Below are 21,841 nucleotides of genomic sequence, written 5' to 3'. Positions count from 1 at the left end.
AGGGCAGTCCTAAAAGGCTGGCCATCACAGGGGACCACAGCTCCACAAGGAACTACCCCTCACAGTGACCCCTCTCTCCCATCCTGCCCAGAGGCTTCCAGAAGAGAAATAGTGCAAGTCCCCTCTCTGAATTGCAAGCATGTCATTTTTTGTGCCCAGACCATGCCATGGATCCCTACTGCACACGTGCTCACAGACCCAGGAGCTTTGATGTGTCCTTGTCACCCTGCACAACTCTTGCTGGAGGCTGTGGGACATTACACAAGCCTGCCTGCAGATGACCCAGCAGATGCTCATGCTGGCATGCACTTTGCTACCCAGGAGCCTAGGACCCAGAAGTTTAGTGTCCCATGTAGAGCCACTTACCAAACCCTACAGCCACCAAGTGTCTTGGAATTGGCTATTTCCACCGGGCAGAAGAAGCTAAAGCCCTCTTTAAGGCCATTGACTCTGGAGTGCTGTGGAAGCACCTCCAGACTGTCGAGTAGTGGTTAGGGACCCATAAGACTAGCAGAAGTTTGTTGGAGTGGGATATCCTGGGCATTTGAGACAATAAACAGTAGCTGCAGAACTACTACATGTGGCAGGCCACCTTCAGGGACATAATGCCAAGCTGGTCCCCTGAACTGAGCAGCAAAACATCAGCATAAGACCACCCGTAACTGGAGAAGCAAGTCACCATTGCCACCTGCAAGCTTACCATCTGCAACAGCTTCTGCTCCATTAGCAACCAGTTTGGAATGAAAACCCCCATGGTTGGAGCAGCAATTCAAGAGGTGTACAAGGTCATCCAGGATGTACTGGAAAACCACTTCATCCACCTCACCAACTCACTGCAGATCATCTCTGGCCTCTGCTGAATGGGGTCCCCCATCAATGACACTCCCATCCCCAGCCTCTGCCCTCCCCAAGACACCATAGAGTTCATCAAGTAGAAGAGTTTCTTCTCTGTCATGCTGCAGCGCATTATCAAACACCATGCATGCTTCATGCACTTCTTGGCCAGCTGGGCAGGTAGCATCCACGATGAATGGGTCTTCCACAACTCCACCCTCCCCTAGATGGTGGAGAACAGGACCCCCCAGCACAGAAGTCAGCAGAGTCACTGTCCCACCCCTCATCATCGCTGGGGACCCAGCCTACCCTTCTCCCTTTGCTTATGAAGCCCTACACAAGGCAGTTGGACCGCAGGAAGGAACACTTCAACCACTGCCTCAGCAAGTTCCACATGATCTTCAAGCAAGCAAGTGCACCATTGGCTGCCTCAAGGCACACTGGAGGGCTCCAAGTATGCACCTTGACATGGCTGAGGTGTACTTGCCACACCTGATTGCCATTACCTGCATCCTACACAACATCAGTGACACTAAGGACCTGAGTCTTCAGCAAAGCCTAAGCAGGAGAGAAGGTACACATGCAGTGTACCAATGAAGCACCGAGGAAGCATAGCACTTAGGAGCAAGCCACAACATGCCACTGTCAGAATGCATGTGCTCAGGACAGTCCAGGTCAGGAAGTCATAGCGGATTACTTTCTGGGCCACTGGGATGGGGGAGGCAGTCCCTAGAGAAGTAGAGCCTGTGGACATCAGAAGGCTGAAAGCCCTGAGCAGCTGAACCCCAGCCTTGAGTGAGGAACTTGTCCACCTTGAAGTTTCTACCTCATTTTCTCCATCTCTGCAGTTCATGAAACCTCTCATTTCCTGGGGGCTTTATGAGGTGGCAAGAGTTAAGGAAGACCCTACCTGGATTGACACCAGCCTTAGGAGGGGCAAACACCTGGATGTGGGGGTATATGGCACAGGAAAGAGACATGGCTCAGTGTACCTGTTCTCAGGTGTCAAAAGTATTTTTTAATAAAAGCAATGGAATACTAACCATGGTATAAATTGATTCCTCTTCACTTTGATGAAAGACAATGAAAAGGGAGTATGGGAAGGGGTGAGATAACTAAAACTGATCCCCAACCCAATGGTCCCCTGAAAAGGGTTGCAGGGGTGCAGGCAGGTTCATTGCAGGAGCCAGCTCCACCACTGGGGCTGTGGGTTCCCCAGAGATGTCCAAGGGAATAGTCTGTCCTTGTCCATTGGCACTGGATCCCCCCCTCTCTCTGGAGAGACCCTGACCATGCAAACTTTGACCACGCTCAAGGGATGCCTCACCCCCTAAGACCAGGGGGTCTTAGGTACCTCTCAACTGTGACTAGAGTTTTCTGTAGCAATAGGACTAAGGCCCAGGGCCCAGACATGTCCCTCCATGGGTCCCCATGAGACTTTGTGGCTTTATGAAATGTATCAAACTTTTTTAATAATATCCCAGGTAATGGAGGGGAGGAAGAGGGCACATTCTTTCTAGGAATGGACCAGGGCTACATGGGATCTTGAATGTTCAATACAGTGACTGCTTCTGCTCTGAGACTTGGAGACACCTTGCAGCCACAGACTTGGTAGTAGAACTGGACTGGTCAAATGTCTTTTCCTGGCAATTAAATAAATTGTTTTCATGATCTTTCATGGGCTACAGTAGTGGGTACAGAGTTCAGTGGTTGCCTGCCTGTAGCAAGGGTGCTTCAATGGACCAACCTTGTTATTATGGTCCAGGGAGCAACTTGTTGCATGGGAGGTTGGGGTGGAGAGCAAAGGTTGTTTATAACCCTTGCTAAAGTTTGTGGGCAGCTGCCAGTTCCTCTGTGGTGGATTGGGAGGTGAGGTGGGAGAGATATTAGTCATCTCTTCTGAGCAACAGAAGATTGCCTTGAGAGAAACTCAAGGTGGTGTGATTAAGCCAGATTTATTTCAACACTTGTTGATTGATGAGGTGCCAATTGCTCAGGGTCACGGGTTGGGTGCCTCATGTCCTCACTGCAGGAAAGGGGGGAAGTGGGGCTGTGATCTAGCCAGTATTGAATAAAAGGCTGGTCAAATAGCTGTCTGGTTTTGTGTTTTGTCCAGCCAGGATGGATGCATAATACTGCTGCCCACCCCTCTCTCTTCATGCACAGAGATATTCTCGTTGGAGGTTTGCACCATGATGGGCTAGTCTGGGGTTCTGAGCAAGGGGATTCTTAGTAGCAGCCACACAGCACCACAAGAAGGGAACAGGAAGGGTTTCCACAAGCACCTTCAGGTGACAGTCTTGGATTGAAGGCTACGGGCTGTAGAGACCCAACAGCTGACTACCACTCCACTCTCCAATCTGTGGTTGTAGTCCATGCTCAGTCATTGCCCCATGGTGTTCAGGGTTTCCTCTATACTTGGATCCCCATCACATCTGTGCAGCACAGTGTTGACTCCTACCTTCCTGTGTAATGGACTCTGCCTTGGCTGCAACTCCATCCCCAGTGGTGACATAGGTGTTGGGGGGTGAAAACTGCCCTATCATTCTGCAGAAAATGGGGCATCTCCTCACAGAAGAGCATGGTATGCCTTGTGCCTCTGGAGGTCCAGTTAGCATCATGATTCTGCCTGAATTGGGTCTTCATCCATTTGGTTCTAGCCCTGCAGTATATCCACTCCCAGTCATGGCCCTGCAATCTCTTGGAAAACTTCCTTGTTGCAGTGCCCACTGCAAAGTTGCTTCTTGGGTTTCCTCCTTGTTCAAGCTGGTAACAAGATTCATCACCTCTTAAACAGCCCAATTCTGTCCTCAGTTGTACACAGAAATGAAAGACAGGCTAAGATCTGCTATGGTGTTGGATGGCACCCCGGGGATCCAGATGTCACCAGGTAGGTGAGGGCCAGGGTTGGCCACTGGGCTTAAAGATATAGGTAGGGGTGCATCATTGGGGTATTGGTACATGGCTCTCTCTCACTCTGACCAGTTCTGAAGCTGGTTGGGGGTGTGCAGCTTTACTAGCCATGCCCCTCTCCCAAACTCTGACCTTTCCAGGGACATCCATATGCCAACACCAGCTCAACTGGCAATGCCCTCCCAAGTCCCCAACTTTCCAGGGGGTTCTATTTGCTGCCCCAAGATGGCTGGCCATACTCCTTGTATCTCTGAACTTCCCAGAGGCTTCTACTACTGACCCCAAGATGTTTAGCCATGCCCCACCAACCATTAACTTTATGAGTGCTGGTAATCACCTACCAGTCCTAGCTCAGTCAGCCATGCCTTCCCAAGGCCTTACCTTCCCAGGGGTATCCACCTGCAGGCAACAACTGTTTCAGCAACATCTGCCCATGCCCTGAACTGCCATGGTTCAGGTATGTGCTGGCAGTGGCCAGTCTAGCCATGCCCACCCAAGCCCTGATTTCATCAGGGTTACTGTCTGCCTGCACACTCCAATCTCTCTGTCTCCCACCCTGGACACCAAGCTCCAGCACCGGCTCCCACAGGCTAGAGGTGAGGTTGTTCTGGGGTCTGGGTAGTAGCATACTAGAGTTTGGAACTTCTATTGTGTAATTTTGGGTCTGTGCCTGACTCTTGGGGTCTTGGGTTTTTGGGTCCACATCTGAGTCTTGGGGTCTTTTAGTCTGTGTGTTTCGGTCTGCATGTGGGTCTTGGGGTGCTTTGAGACAGGGTGTGGGAAGGCCCAGGGTCAGGTGCCCAGAAGTATGATTCATGACCAGAGGACACAGCTGTTTTGGCCCCCCACATCTCCCCGCAGTCCAAAGTGCAAGGTGGGGATGGGGAGAGAAAAATCAATGAACACTGGGATGCTGGAGGACAGCAGGTAACTTCTATCAGTAGGGAAATTGTACAAGAATTTGTTAAACCAGTCTAACCCCTACTGGTCTAGAGTTACAAACTGCTCAGACTAAGCATTGCGAAACATTGCATACCTTAGAGTTTGTACTACAATAACTGAATTCTGTTATTCTAAAAGTAATGTTTGTATGTAGACAGCTTGAGAGAGAGAGATTACAGCAGCTCTATCTGAAATGCAAAACAAAATGTCAGCTGCCTTCCAGCTGCTCCAGCAATGCACATGGAGAGTCTTCTAGAAACAGAAATCTACAACATCTCCTTTCAGTAATATGGCTATGCTCTTTGCAACTTTTCTTTTCATGAAGATTTTGTAGCTGGAATTTAGATAAAGTTTTTGTTTGATTTCTTGTTTTGTTTTTTAATTATCTAGGAAGTTGAGTAGAATCCTGCTTCACCAGAACTGGAGTGAGAGCAGCAGTAACACTATTTTTTCTTTGGTAAAATGAGCAGATATGACTCAAGGGCAAAAAGACACAAAAAAATTTAAATACAAACATTTCCACATTGTTACTTTTTGACCACTGCTACATCAATGCACTACATGCAAAGGTAACATAACATAGATGAGGAATCGCATTAAAATTGGTGACTTAAACCTGTGCAGGTTTCTGAGATATTAAAGATTTAGAATTTCTCTTTCATAACTTTTATACATTGGAACCAATGACTTTATTCTCTTTCATCGCTATTTTTCTTTGTGGACCACTGAAATGTTATCACAGCCTATTCCTATAGGCAGTGCAAGCCACCAAGTACCACAAGAGGGTGAACAACCTTGTTTCAATAAAAGATAGACTTGCCTTGGTAAACTGTACAAAGCGTATGGAAGGATAACTAAAATTCTCAGTAGAACTCAGTGAAAAACAATCTTTCTGTCCTGCATGAGTTTAACAGTCAATATTATTTCTCACCTAGTTGCATGTTGAAAAGTCAATGTTTCAATCAGTTTTGCAAACTGATAATATACCACATTCAGTTGGGTCAACAAAAATATTTTTCAAGTAGATCTGAAGTTATTCAGATTATCTAATAAAACATGATAACAATCTACCCCCTTGTGGCAAAGTTCAGGTTCCAGGGGTGGCCAACTCTTATGCTGCTCTGACTCTAAGGTACTCTTCCCTTCTTCTCACCTACTACACCTTGATGTAACTACTGAATATGAGAAAATGGAGGCTGCCTAAGGGTCCTAGAGTAAGCCCTCAGTTCTTATGACCAGCAGTGGGTCCCACCCAGACTTCGTTGGTCTTAATCCTACTTTGTGACCAGTACTGACAGCCTTAAGAACTATTCATTGTCTCCAAACCTCCCCTACAGCTATGCCCATGCCTCTCAGGTATTACTGTACAATCATTCCCTTGTAAGGGCTTTGGCTTTCTTGGCCTCCGCCCCTTTTCACTATCTGGGCCTTCTAGCCCAAGTCCACTGTACTGGACATGGCTTGTGGGCACCAGCAATTATCTTGATTGCTTTAGTCTTGGGCCCCCTAGCCCTGTCTTCACCCTGCTCTGGGCACAGAGCCTTCTTTGGCTCTGTCTGGGACCCTGGCCCTACCTTCTCTGGGACCCCTGGCCCCATTTGGCTTGAGTTGCACTCAGCTGCAATCCTTCCCTAGGCTCAAGCCTGGTCTATGTCTTGAGCTCCTAGCCCCTGGCCCTCTCATGCCTGAGGGCCTGGCTAGGGCCTTCGTACCACCTCTGCTAGTCCCAATCCCAAACCACCAGTATAAACCGTAACAAAGGAATATGCCTCTCTGGCTGTAACACCAAGTAACCCACTTTGGGTCCAAACATAAACAGTGGCTACCTATCAGTGCAATAAGGCTTCCCCTTATCTGGGGTCACATTCGTCTCCAAGGCCACAGCATTCGGTTTGCCTCCCCCAAGCTAGTACTGGTGCCAGCTAGGAGCTCTCCTGGCCCCTCCTGCTCTGGAGGTCCATCCCCTGCAGCCTCCAGGGCTAGACTGCCTGTGTCAGCTCAGGCTCTGAGCTTATATACAGCTAAGCCCTGCCTCCTTCCAGTCAGGTGACTCAGCAGCCATCACAGGTGTGTTCATCCTGACCTGAGGACCTGCCTGCTTAATCTGTGGCCATTTAGCTGCTCTTGGCAGCTCTTAGCTGCTGAGTAGCTTGGCTCTGTCCCTTGTGTATGCTACTGCTGGCTTTTGGCTACACCGCAGCTAGCAAGTGTAACTAAGTCAGCTCACTTTGCTTCAGTTTCCTTTTAAGTAACAGAAGTCTTGCTTCCTGCTACACCCTGTCACATCTACTCCAACCTGGAAGTGGCCAGCACAAACAATAGATGATGCCTCTCAGGATATTAGTCATTTCTACTTCCAACGCCCACATAATATACCTGTTGTTTTATCATCCCTCTCCAATTCTTACAGGAAAAAAACGCATTTAGTTTCTTTGCAGCATCAAAGAAGGCAACATCAAAAAGGCTAATTAACGTGCATGCGCACGCACACACACACACATTCTTGAGAAAACTAATTTTTCATTGAAAAATAAAGATCCATTGCAAGCAAACCCAAACCGTGTTCTTGTCACAGTGGAGGTCTGCACACTGAGATAAGATCCAAGTTTATCCTTAAATAAATGCGTTTTTACATGGAGTTCAGTGATTCTTCAACCAAGTGTTTAAAGGAAGCCAATTGCCTACAGAATCATAAGAGCAAGTGAAAAGAATTTGCCTTAGTAAGACAGGCCACCAGATGGATGCATTCAGTACTTGGGCACTGAAGCAGTATGGTTATCTTGAGGTAATTACAACTCTGAATTACAGCAAGGCAGAAGCTGCATCTGAGATTCTCTAAGACCTAGGGGTGTTGTTATTTCATGTTAATCAGACCCCTTGGAGCTGCCTTGTTACAAGAAAAATTTGCACATTTATATATTTGTGTGGGGGCTTTCCTAGATGAAGATGAAGATGAAGATGACAATTTAGGGGACTGTACAATGGGGTTTAGCTGAGCTGTGTGATTAAGTTACCTGCTCACAAGCTTCAAGAATTCGATACAGGCACTTGTACAATGGGATACCAATACTCAAGCCTTCTTGAATACTCATAGCAAATGTCCAATTTCCCAGGAAACAATAACGTTTAAGAGGCAATTCTAGGCCAAACTGTCAAAAGCAAGCACCATGGTCATGTCTGCAAAGCAACTGCTAATTGCAAAAAAAATATGCAGTTCCCACAATTACAGTCAGGCTATCCTTCCCCAACAGAAATGTGTCCAACCGACAAAAAGCTTAGGACTCTGTTTCACCATTTCTCAACCTTATTTTTTGTCGGGACTGTACAAGAAAGACTGCAATTCCAGAAATAGGCAAAAGCTTCCCAGCCCAAGGGAGCTCCCCCTTCCTAGCTGTGGTGGAGAAAGGATAGGACAGTGTCACATTGTGCTGTTTGAGAGCTACTTTACATTAGTTCTGCATCCCTTGAGTGATATTCTGTGCAATCTTACTATGGAAGAGATGTGGTTCTTTTCTGTCCCCCTGGAGACACCAGAGTGACCATCTCTGGGATCAGTCACAGCACATAGTTTGCATTTCTACAAGTGGATAGTAAGCAAGATGTAGCCATCATACTGAGCAAAGATTCTAGTATAATAAGAAGGCCATTTTGGTGACAGCATCACAGTGATCATTCCTTCACTCTAGCAGGAACAATGTGCATATATGGTGTTGGTTTTTTTTCTTTTTTTCACTGTACAGGGCATTGCAGTAAGATCCACAATACACAACAGCTTTTGACTGAGTTTATAACCAGGCTGGGATGTGGCTGGTTCTAAATATTGATGATATTCAGACATTGTATGATAAATATTCCATTAGTAACTGTGGCAACTAATAGTTCTGTATAGTTGCCAGCAGCCTAAATGGAAAAGGACCATGTGTTTAATGGAGACAGAGTTAACTGTGCCTGCGTTAACTGGTTTTTATAATCCCACTTTCTCACAGCTGTCCGTGTAATAGACTTAATTGCCCATGTGCAACTAGCTCCTTCTTGCGCATACAACCTCTGGGCACAGTGTTCCTGGCTGAAGCGATGTGGGGAAGCTATACACCATCCTTAAATGCCTCGACTCCAATGGGATCAAGCAACATGAAGGGGCCTTTGCTATTTGGCTAAATGTGGCCATTTTTAACATGGTTATGAATAAGCAGAGTGTACCTCAAGCTGACTACTACCCAGCAGCCAGCACATACCAAGACACATTGGTTTCATTGCTGTGTCAGTTAGCAAAGACACAACCTCCAAAAGGTTAAAAATCACCCCTGGTTGAGAATGCTTTGACAATATACAGGTAGGAAGACAGGAATTTTCCCAGGGATGGGGACAAATCTATGAGATTCATCTGTCGTATGTGACTGAATTCAATGCTTTATTGGCTTTCCTAGAATTACCAGGCTACTTGGAAGTCAGTTATGTCTCCAAGAAGCTGATTAATGCGCTCCCCCCGCTCTGGACAGCAGGTTTCAGATGAAAATGTAATTAAGAAGAATCAGACAAAACTGGATGTCTGCTTTTCCCTCTGGATTGATACAGACTGGCACCATCAGGGTTGAGAGAAGGAAAATCTTAATCTTACATTCTGATGGTTTCCTTAATTTTGGTAACAGAATGGTAGAGCAGACAGCTAAAGGACCATGTGGACTTGCATACTTTGCTCCTATATTGGGATGCCTATGAATTAAATGCTTCTAGTGGCCACCTGTTTATGCTTCTCAGTATGTAAAGTTCCATATGGCTCTCTTTCAACAGATAGGAGCTGAATATTAAAAAACTTATTCTTGTGTAGAGAATGAAATCAGCAATAATCCTTATCTAAGTATCATCATATGCTGTGGTGATTTTTCATAATGCTCTGTTTGCTAAGATATGTTTGTTTTTTTTCCTAGGAAATGTGAAAAAAATCTATTTTCCCTGGTTACTTGGAATCCTATTAAAATCTTAATAAATTAAATCATAAGTCAAAAGTTTTTTTAAACCGTGTATAACAATGCTTCCTCACTGAGCAGGAGACATATACCAAGTTAAAGATTCTAAACTTCCGGGGCACTTTTACACATGCTTGCACCACAGCGGTGGGCACTTTGAAAAGCGCCCGGCACTGCGGCACATACATTTGTATAAATGGGGAAATGTGTATCAGCACTGAGAAAATGGTGGCTGCACACTTTTGAACTAAAGCACAACAAAGGTTTTAGTGGATTAGGCTCCAGCCTAATTCTGTACGCCAATGTGGTGCAGACCCATGTCATCCATACTGCAGCCATCATTCCCCCACCGAATTTCCACACCTGTGAAGAGCGCTGCAGCCTGGATGACAGCTCTATAAGCCAGACCATAGGTTGAGCACCACTGTCCTAAAATATAGGCATGTATGCACTTAGGAAAATTCAAGAAGAATAATTGGTTGTCCAAGTTCACAATTCCTTGAATGTAGTACATTTTGATTGAGGTTTTATGTATTTTGTTTGGGATTCACAGTAGCTGGCATGTTATGCAAGAAGATGCATATACCAGGGCCTCTAGCAAATGTTAAAACATTGACATGATTGGGACTGGAAAAATTTTCTGCCCCATCTCAACCATCATGCCTCCTGCTATTCCAGATGTGCATGGTAGGAGGCACAAAATTTGAGATGAAGCAGAAAATTCCTCTGATCCCAAATGCACCGTGATAGAGCTGCTCCCAGACTGATCCTGCAGATTGGGTACAAATTGCCTCTGTCCCAGGCCCAGGGCTGCCCCCAGGCCCCAGCAGGTTCCAGACATGCACTCAGCCTGACAATAAGCTGGTTGTTGGACTTGGACCTGGACAATCCCAGTCTGGTTTGAGACCCTGAGCTGTCCAGGGCTGAGGCTGACAATCAGTTGATTGGCTAATTAATCAGTCAGCAGCACAATACATGTAAAGTGTATCAGGGGCCTAGCAAACAGGAATTTCAGAAGAGGGGTGGTTCTGCAATCCCTTTCCTGGATTTAAAGCAGCATTTATGCAGCTCTTTGCAACTCTGACTTGCTTGTTGTTGATACTTCGGAATTCTGCGACATTCTCCGATGAACAGGACGTAAGACAACCCAACCCCTTTTCATTTTATACACTTTGCATGTCACTATCATTAAACAAACACAGGTTTTAGCTGCAAGCCCTGAGCTCTCTCCTTTTTTCCTACTGTGAAATGCAGTTCTTTTATTAGCTTTTTTGTTGCTACATTTTACTCATTCAGCCAGCTTACTGTGTATTTCCCCCCTGCTAATTATTTTATTCATCATTTCAGGATTCCCTCATCTGAGTTTGAAATGAAAAGGGTTATGTAGACATTAAACACTGAACATATTAATTCCCTGTATATATTTATATATATATACATATAAATTGAAAACTGTGTAAACTGCATAAACTATTGATAGGTGTGATATATTTTCATTTTGTTTCTCATACCAGCTAATACAATTCACTCAATTGTTCTTTATTCCACCTCTCCCTGAAATTCTTTTAATTTGTTCAGAAATTCCCCTCAAGGTACAAACTTGAACAGGAATTTCCTATACATTGCTAACTCACTATAATGATTACTGCTGTCAGATGGCTCACAGGAGTGGTTGTTGTTGATTGCAAATGGAGACATACTTTATCTTAAATATAATGTTTAAGGATATTCAGACCAAGTTATTGGCCACCATATATTCCTTCCTCTGAAGCAGTTAATATGTTGTGCACAAGATCTCTTTGGATATCTCCCTTGGAAACCTGAGCAGCCTTTTTCCTGAACTCTCCTGCATTTTTAACATATGCTAAGTCATTATGGCATTGTTAGTCACAAACACAACTGTGTGAATATTCTAATATGAGGGTAAGAAAGTACCTTATTTCTTCACACGTCACAATTAATAAGGAATAAGGCAAAAAAATGGCCAAAATTGTTAGCTAAATAGGTTATTTTACCATTAATTATTTCTAGATGCAAGGATAAAGGCCTTACCATAGATTACCAAACTGAATTTACTTATATAAGAATTCAGTCTGTGATAACCTCAGAAATACAAAGTGCAGAGAAATCCCTAGAAACATACAGGACAATGCAAACAGTATGGACATTCATACATAGATATGTTGAAAAACCAAGACAAAGAAACCAATAAGACTGTTTTAACATTGCAAATACTGGGGGTCAAGACAGATAATGGTAAGATAGGGTCTTTCAGAAATATGGGCTAGTCAGATGTCTTATGTGCTCAAGTGACTTATTATTGAACATAAAATGGCTTAAGCTTACCTTACATGACTAGATGCATCTTTGTCACAATAGTGGATGTTATGGGAGTACACAGTAGCTAAGTGTCTGGGTACCCTTCAAGCAGAGGAAGACATTTAGCCCAGAGTCTCCCACAGTCTGGGTGAGTGCTGTAACCCTTGAGCTACTGGATTTATAAATCAAGTGTATCCATCTCCTACTCTGGCAGATGTTACAATCTAGACTTTCAATTCCTTTGTTTTTCTTACAAGTTCCCAACATGATGTGCTTCACTTTCAATCAAATTGAACATTGTGTGTCAAACAAAATGAATTACTTGGGTTTTTCATTTCAACAAGAAAAAAATAAAATCTATCAAATGCAGTTTGATCTGCACCACTCCATTTTAAAATCATTTTCAGTTTGTATGCTGAATTGAAAATCCCTGTCATTCACACAACTGTATTCTCTAAATCAAATCTGGGCTGTAATCAAAGCATTCAAATTGCATAATAGGGATTATTTTTTCTTACTTGGGAGAAAGTTAAAATGCACGGAAACAAAGATAGAGAATAAATTTGCAGACTTGGATAAATGAAGCAAGGGTACTACACTCAAATCTAATGACTTGGGTGCATGCCTCTCTTTCTGTTAATTTTAGAACTCTCCCTCCGATAAATTCCTTAATTTCAGGGAATGGTTTAATTATCACTGTGCAGAGTGCTATTGATTTTGGTACAAATCAGAGAACCAGAAGAGCTTGGTACAAGAAGAAAATTGTGCCCTTTTAATGCTGTAACAGAAGAATCTTCCTTGAACCTACTACCGCAGCCTATGCGTATCAGAGCTCTGCCATCTTATATGTTTTTCTCTTCTGTTGGATATACAGCTTGATCTAAAGAGATAATGAAGTGTGAAACCATCTAATTTAGAGGCTTTATTTCCAATCTTATTTATTAACCTATGTCCTTAAATGGCCATCTCTCCTATAGCAATGGAGCATCTCTCACTACTTTCTTTCTCATTGAGGGGAAAGCCAGTGTTACTCAAGCCAGATTCACCTAGGAAGTCAGAAAGTTTTATAAGCAAAATTGGATATTAAGCATCCAGAATGCTAGAGTAATGTATTCTGGCAAACTCTACATCCAAAAATGAAACAGGAGAATGAAGTCATGGAGGAGCTGGTCACCACTAGGATGGTGTCAATAGGAGTAGCTCCAACAGGGCCTTGTTCCACTTTTACATTTAAGTCACACTAACTGTGAAAGAGTTACTTCTTATTCACACTGATATAACTACGAACTTACAATTAAAACTGCAATTAAGCTTCTAGATTCTAATCATAACTCTTCTATTGATATGCTATGTAACCTTGGGGAACTCATTTCTACATGCCTCCCACAGTGTCACAGTTTAAATGGGGCTGTCCAACTTCTTCACAGTGAGGGGGCACAAACCACATAGTCTGTATATGGCACTTCAGGGTGCCACACACACACCATGAGCAGTGTAACTTCCTACATGGGCATATGTGAGATATGGGCAACCCAGCCCCTCTCTTGCCATGCAGGCAGCCCATCTCACCCCATGAGATGTATGCAGCACCGTTCTACTGCCCCACCTGTAGGATCAGAAGTAGGAGCCAGAAGCTGGAGAAGGGTAGGAGCCTGGAGACCCTGGTTGCTGCAACAGCTGGAACCATCAGGGTGGAGAGGCTGGGCAAGAGCCCAGGGGCTAGATGTTACCAGATGCTGCCCAAAGGCCAGCAGTTGGACAGCCCTGTATTAGCCTGTCTTTATGGTTGTGCTATGGTTATCAGAAGAAACTATTACAGAACTTGTGAGCAAATATTTATGCAGACAGGAAAATATTTAAAAAAAAAAACGTTCACTCAAGGCCCCAGTTCATGTGTACAAAAGCTGTCATTTTTACCAACTTGGTCTTGGTGAAAACAATAGGTCAAAATATTTGTTCGATGCAGTTAGGGAAGCATCTAAAAAGCAGATTTTTTTTCTCTAGTCTGTGTGAGTGCAGAAGGAGTACACTGATTCACTCAAAAAAAAAGTGAACAAATTAGATTTAGGATAAAAAGAAATAATGCAGAGAGCTAACTCATATTTTTACTAGTTTTCACTAATATGTGGGTCAGAATAGAGGCTTTTCAAGAATCCATTTTGCTAGAATAGAAGTTAGGAATTCTGTGGTGCTCTGCACACATACAGCAGATATGCACTCAGAGATAAAAACTATAAAGCCAATAGATCTAGTTTTTCTTTCCTGCTCATTTTGTACCCAGCGGGCATGTCTGTACATGTATTTACTCCAGCCTAGATTTACTTGTCTACATGAGACACATTCATTCGCATTAGCCTAATTTAACGCATATTACAGCGATGCATTTACACGTGTGTGCACTTAATGTGCATTAAAAGTGGCAAAATTAGGCTAATAGTGCCTAAACTTGATACCTGCAAATGCAGGTATCTAATTTAGGCATGCTTAGTTAAAGCACATTAGCACATGTGTAAACGTGACCTGGCACTAACTTTAATGCCAAGTCTACCCAGCCTCTAGAGGCACATGGCAAGGCAGCAGGGACTTGGCACTAACTTTAATGCCAAGTCCCTGCATGTGTAGACACCTGCCAATAATCACTTAATGAGCATTAGCTTAATGCCTATTAAATTTAGTCACACTTAAATGCATGGGTAGATATGCCTCGTAAGGGTTTTTGGGTAGGTATATACACATACTAGGAAGAGGGAGCAGATTTGCTCCCAATTCCTTGCAGCCCTGCAATTCACCCCTGTGGCCACTGGTGGCAGCTCCAGGCTCGCCCTGGGTGCTAGCCCAGAGACTGGCTGGGAGCACTGGGCTGGGAGACAGCTGTCTCCTGCTGCTGCAGGGGGCGGGGAGGGGAAATGTCTCCCTGCTCTGGCAGCAAGGAGCTCCTGGCCCTGGCTCTCTGATCAGGGGCACAGGGCTTGGGAAGACCTGCAGGGGAGGTCCCATCAGTGGATCAGGGCAGGGGGCTAGGACCTGCCATGCACCTGTACCTCTTTCTAAGCCCCAATGCCTTGACCACTCAATCAGGGCATGGGTCTGGGACCTGCCCCTGGCCATGACAGTTCCTGGCCACAGGCAACCCTGGGACTTGCCCCATGCCACACAGGAAAGTCTGCATATGCAACCCAGATCTGGCTGATGTCTGACAGAAACAGGACAGTCCCCAGCCACCTCCAGGCTGCATGTGCATCAACCCCTACTCCACGATCAAAATTGTGCAGTTGTAGTCGCAAAACACGGGCTGGGAGCTCCCTGCATGGGGACGGTTCTCTGCCAAGCCTGGAGCTGGCTGTGACCTGCCCCTGACCAGGGGCAGCACCCGGCAGGCTAGTAGCCCACCTGGGGGGGCCCAAGGCATACTGCTGCCATGGAAGGAAGGACCAGGAGCCCCCACAGCCCAGGGGCTGAATGCAACCTAAATGATTTTGGAAAGGGGGCCTGTTTTCTTTTGTGCATCTAAAAGACTGTCTACACCACCCGTGCTGTGACAGAGAACACTATACTGAAGCATGCCCTATACATTTGCTCTTGCTCCATGAGCTTCATATCCCAGAGATAAGGCGAATGTTACCACTACAGAGCATGTGCCACTAAATACGCCCGGGGCACAGAGTGTAAGAAGAGCACTGAAGGCATACTCAGTACTGTTCTGGGATGGCTACATTGCCTCATTTTCAGCAGCTGGCACACACGGAGCAGGAGCAAGTGGGGTGAAACACTTCAGGCCTTCACTCTGTTTCAACGTAAGGACAGTGCAGGTGCCCTTTCCTTCCAATCTTTTTCCCCAGACAATTCTGTTTCTCGGTCTCAGAACCTACCCAATCCTAGGCCCCTTGGCACCTTTTAGTCTGTTCTTCACACTGGTTCCTAGTCTGCACATCAACTTCTGTTTCCCCGGCTTGTTTATGCAGTCTTGGTCCTTCTCCCAAGCTTCCAAACTCCGTTTCAACCCCCTCCAACCTGTTTTCAGTCCCAAACTACTCTCTTCACTGCCCTTTTTGGATCTCGCTCTTCTCTCTGGTCTATCTGAGACATGCTTTATTCTCCTTGATGCTGCCCGGGCCACTTTAGTAAAAGTATTGAGAGCACTGCAAGGATAAAAATCCTCAGCCTGATGGTACCTGATATAATGGCAGCCCACAGCACCTGGGATCGTGTCTGTAGGGGAAATTTTGTGAGCCCCTGAACCTTTGGGCTGGAACATGCTCAATTACTCTAGGGCAGATGTCACATGCAAAGACCAAAGGGCATGTGTAGGAGCTATGATGGGCAGAGTATGCTCAGTATTGATTAGCTGCCAAAACCTAACAAGTCTCTATTGAGCATGGATGACATTTTTCAAAGACTTATAACTATTGCTGCTTGGCAATTTTCTGACAAAACCAAGTTTAATTGAAAAATGCCAGCTCACTGAGCTTGAAATGTTTCTTTTAAAAGATCTCAGGTTCAATGAACTTTCGCTGACTCCAAGGCAGGGTCTGAGGGAACCTGTCTGGATTTCTCACATGGCTGTCTCTTGGACAGGCACGCTGGAAGACAGCGTCTCTCCTCCACGTGGCAGATGCCCCTGACATGTCTGCCTGAGGGCTATGGATCCTTGCAGCTACACAGGGAAAGTAACATTCTTCATTAGATCCACAACTAAGCAAAGAGCTCACTAGAAGCTGAAAATAAAAACTGGCTTCATTCCAAGACAGACACAAAAATTACATTTCATATGAATGACATTTCTGGTGAATTTGGAAAGCTTGGTTCTTGGTCAGCTGTACTCAGCTCAGTAACAGGGGGAACCACCATGGAGGCAGGGGGAAGGATGGAGGCAGTGAAGCTTGGGGCTCCAGCCCTACACAATAGAGGGGTTCAGGACTCCCTTCATAACCTGCCAGCCCCACTTCTCCCATGGGAGACACTATTACCATAAAGGAAGCAGTGTGTTCACTGCCAACAGCCAGGGTAACCCTTCTCTGGCCCTGCAGATACCACCAAATTAAGGGCTTTTGGATCCTCATTGGCCAAAGTTGGCTGTTTTTCTCATATCGACACAGTAAGGCGATGTTGTACCAAGGAAACTTTAAGTCTGCTCTCTAAAGCATGGAGTTGCCAGAATTTCTCCATAAAATAGTTGGTAAGAATTTTCTTACAGGCAAAACAACATCTTTCCCCTAATCTTGTTTCCAGAAATGACACAGCCGTTTTTGCTGCAGCTCTTAAAAACAGTTTAGCCCAACTCAAGCATCCAGTACGGAAAATTTCAGCCTAAACAGTTGAAGTTAGCAAAGTCATAAGTAACTGAAAACAGGTTTTTATAATGGGCCTTACCTTGGGCCACCTTAGGTATAACTCTGCCTATAATAATAATAATTCTTACCCAAACAATAAAAAGCTACATAAGATTAAAAATTAGTTGCTTTTGTCTAATGCCATCTCCTAAGATTATATTCTTGACAACTGAGTAGGTACTTAGGATACACATCAGTTAAGTCTAATGAATCAACAAAACAGATAAAGGTGATTATGTTGATTATAATTCCTCAGTAACATGTATTCATAAAATACTGTACCTGGAAAATTCAGAGAGAGTTCAGTTTTAGATGAACATCCACTTTCTTCATTATTCTCACAGATACTTGCTATAAGCTTATTAATTTTGAACCCAATAACTTTAATCACTTCTCCTGTTGGCAGACAGCATTCATTTCCAAACATTTCATAGATGGAGCCTGAGAAAAAATACATAAGAAAAGAAAGATATTGCATATGTTTTAAAACTGTTTAACATATTTTTATCACTTTTATTGGAAGATATCCTCCTGCAGGAAACAAAAACCATATGAACAGCTAATATAAAATTTATATTATTTTCAATATCTAACTTGGTATTTACTTTCTCAATATCACAGACCCTAAATTCAGTTTTTCACTTATTTGTTCTGGGTGTAAATAACACATAAAGAGCACTCTTGGAATTCAGATCTATTCATCCTGCTACCTGTGGTAGGATCACCATATTTCTTATAATATATGGAATATGGAAAACCAAAAAAAAACCATTGGAGCTCTCCCTACACAGTCTTCCAAAGCTATTGAACTCAACAAGAATCAACCTTTCTTATTCCAACGCTATCTAAATCCACTCCCACCTCCCAAACTATGCACATGCCCAGGAACATCTATCTCATAGAACCGTCAAGGAGAGAAAATAAGCTAAAGAGATGAAGGCTAGAGATGAAGGCTTTAACGTTCTTATATTAAAGTGGAATATTCTGAAGCAATCTGAAGGTTAGGAATATTGCACAACTCCTGACTCATGATATTATTCTACTTTTCAACAGATAGGCAAGTTGCAAATGTCTGTCTTCCAATATTGCTGCTGCCCTCCGAACACACCATCCTAATAGTCCTTCATACAAAATGACTTGTCACCCTGACAGCTTTTCTTAGAGTTATACATTACTTCTTTGTCCAATTATATATCATAAAGGTTCATCTATTAAAGATTCTCCTATTAGTAAATCAAGGTTGCTTCTAGGTCAAAACCATTTCCTTTCACTCAGTGCAGAGTATTGTTCATAATTTGTGTATAGGGAACACCCAAAAGTCATCGTTTACACACTTACTATCTTGAGTAGGCCTTCTTGCTAATAATAAGTCCTATAACTTGCCATAACTGTTGATCCTGAAAGAAAAAAATTGAGCTAAAATAAGATATGCCAGAGAACTAGCTGTCACTTCATAATTACAACTATAACCAGTCTTTCTTTAGAGAAGCATGTTACTTCTCTCTAGGGAAGTGAAAACCCACAGAGATGAATGAGATGTTGCCTGCAGTCATTTCCAGAAATGAAATCCTCCATATGACTTTTTGAATATGTTTGAAGAGAAGGTGGGAAGAGAAGAAATAACTCCCTCCTACTTTCTTGCAGTTGGATAGACCTTCAGTGCTAAGTTAACTCAGATGATTGGTACCAGGATTCTTAAGTGAGCAAAGATGCAGCCAAATTCACCAGGTCTTCATTGGTGCTGTACTCACCATGTGTGCTTCTGGGACTTGGATAATGATTCCTAGTGTCCAAAAAAGTTCTGAGAAAAATAAATTATTTATTTCTAGCATATAGATTTCAACAAAGCTAAGGAGTTAGTTTAACTAAGAGACAAGCAGGTCTGAAATTGTACAAGGAGACAATCTGAGTTTTAAGACACTGAAAAGCTTAGAACTGACCTGGGAGGGAGAGGGAGTCCTTCGACATATAATGATAAAAAAAGGCTGAAGTGTTTAAGAACAACATTAGTTTAACAGTAGTGTAACTGAGGGGGAACAGCCAGGATAGCACTCCTGGGTGCCACCTTGATAGAGGAGTGTCACAGAGCACTGAGGTGCCCTGTGCCTGAAGAGGGGAAAACTGCTAAGGAAGGAGCCCTAGCAGTGACTAAGGAGCACAGCTGTGGGTTGCCGGGGGAACCAAAGAAGATCAGCTGACCAGAAGGGGCAGGGCTTGACCCTTATAAAGCCCAGGAGCAGAGGCCTGAGAGGGTTCCCTGCCAGCAGCCAGAGAGGCAGGAGCTTCCTAAGCTAGGATACGGGAAGAAGCCTGACTGCAGGTACGGCTTATGGCAGCTCTTGAGGCTTGAGCAATGTTGTTTTAGCCAGGCGGCTTCAATTTATGTTACAGTCCAGGGGCTTGTGTTTTGTTGTTGTTATAAAACCGGTGGTTTGGGTGAGGCTATTAGGGGTTGGAGGAGGCCTCATAGGGGACTCACAGCAGAGTGTAAGGACCCCAGCACCAGTGTGGGCACAGCATAGGGGGTACATAGACCCAGCCCCAGAGGGGGGGTGACTGAGAAGCCCCAGTGCGGGCATGGCGAGCCCCAGAGAGAGGGGGCATTACTGAGAGGCCCCAGTGCGGGCGTGGCAAGCCCCAGGAGAGGGCAGCATGATTGAGGAGCCCAAGTTGGATACGGTGAGCCCCAGATAGAGGGCAACATTACTCGGAAGCCCAAGTTGGGCATGGTGAGCCCCAGATAGGGGGGCAGCATAATTCAGGAAGCCCAAGTGTGGGCCCGGTGAGCCCAGATAGGGGGGCAGCATAATTCAGGAACCCCAAGTTGGGCATGGGGAGCCCCAGGAGAGGGTGTTAGCATCACAGAGAAGGCCCAGAGAGAACAGGAAGGGGCCAAGATGGGGATAGACCTGAGTTAACATCTGCGAGGCTTGGGCTGCGGTATTGGGGAGGAAAGGAGCCACAGATAGCACCCCCTGGCAGCCTCCTGCTAATTAACACCAATTAATTAATTAACAGCAAGGCATGGCAGGTGAGTAGGTGGGCGGTTGTCCCAGAGACAGGTGTGTGGGCCACATTAAGGGCGGCCCAGATCGTGTACCTGTTACAAGGAGGCACAAAATAGGTGCCACATATTGGTAGTTGACTGTGCTGCTACAATAGGCACTGTGGCAACAAGCACAGTGCCATATGTCACAATTGTCCCAGGTACAGAGCTGCCTTGCTATGCCTCTGGGTTTTAACTGTACTTTATTAAGGTGATGTATTGCTCTTATGTTTTGGTAAGCTTTGATTTTACCAGATCTATATAGCACTTCTAACTTAGCTTTTAAAATGATTTACTATTTTTTTCCTTAAAATGGTATTGCTGATCTTAAGTGTTTCAGAGTGAGAGAGAATATACATTTTTCATCTAAGAGAACTCTAGCTAAACCCAGTAAGATAACAATAATACAAACAAAAATAAAATGAAATAATGATTGAATTGGCAACATCCTTTGCAGTGCAGGGAGCTGAGATGTTGCACAATTCAATGCAGTGTATGAGAATGTACCTGTCCTGGGCACTGGGGTGTGTATGGAGAGAAGGAGAGGTGAGGATTGTTGGAAAGCATTGGAGGACCAGTAGCATAACTAAGGGTGGACAACTGGCACATGAGACTCAGGTGCTCAGTAAAGGGGGGTACCAGAATGGAGGCAGGGAGCCTCCAGCCGCAAGAAGTAGAACCATGCCCATTTCAGCACCAGAAGGGCACAAATCCGATCAGGTACAAGTCCCCTGTCTGTAACTGCTAGTTAGGTCTCTACAGAGTGTTCTCGGAATTGAATGATTTCACTTTTGTATTTGTTGCAAAGTAGGTGGGTTAAGAGCTTAGATGAAAGATTCACTTCAGCCACATCAATTGAAAGCATTGCCAAAATAAAGCCTGAAGATTGTGTGCAAGTGCGTGAATGGGAGGATAGTTAAAATAATGCCTGAGAGATGAATGAACACTGCAGTGAAAACCTACCCAAAACACCTTTCCACTCCCAATTTTCAGGTCCCTATAAGGGGAAGTACTTCGGAGCAGCATTTTTGCTCCTGCAGTTCAGGAAAGCACGTGGCAGACACTTATTACATACCCTGAGCACTGAGGATTACAACCATCCTTGCCCCCCACTACATACACACTGCCTGATCTGCTTCACAGGGAATCCCTTCCCGCCATCCATTTGGACTGTAAGCTTCTGAAATAGGAAATGTCTTTTTGCAATACATTGATACTTTGCTTAGCACAATGCAGCCCTAGTCTAGAATTGTGATCCCTATGTGCTTATATAATACAAACAGCAACAATCATTACACAAGATTCTGTAATTTATGCCTCCCTGAGCGACCTTCAATTAATCTGGCCCTTTATGTAAGAGTAGGAGAGTCACTGCCCTGAATAACTATACAGGACCAATCTGTCTTTCGTAAGGCAGAAACTCAATCCTATAATTGCATAATATTCCTTTAGTCCCTAAGCGATTCTATTCTAACACAACTCCCCTGCTG

The 21,841-nt window shown here is 44.5% G+C and overlaps 1 protein-coding gene across 1 annotated transcript in view; it reads right to left on the bottom strand.

Moving 5' to 3' along the window:
* THEMIS (thymocyte selection associated) overlaps positions 1 to 21,841 on the bottom strand; it is a 125,305-nt gene that overhangs the window by 79,755 nt on the left and 23,709 nt on the right. Inside the window, exon 2 of the mRNA XM_025211360.1 lies at positions 17,588 to 17,746. Coding sequence (XP_025067145.1) covers positions 17,588 to 17,746 — 159 coding nt within the window. The remainder of the gene's footprint in view (positions 1 to 17,587; positions 17,747 to 21,841) is intronic.

Source organism: Alligator sinensis, unplaced genomic scaffold, assembly GCF_000455745.1.
Source record: "Alligator sinensis unplaced genomic scaffold, ASM45574v1 scaffold96_1, whole genome shotgun sequence".
In the NCBI taxonomy this organism is placed as follows: Eukaryota; Metazoa; Chordata; order Crocodylia; family Alligatoridae; genus Alligator; species Alligator sinensis.
This window is presented reverse-complemented; position numbering and strand designations above follow the sequence as displayed.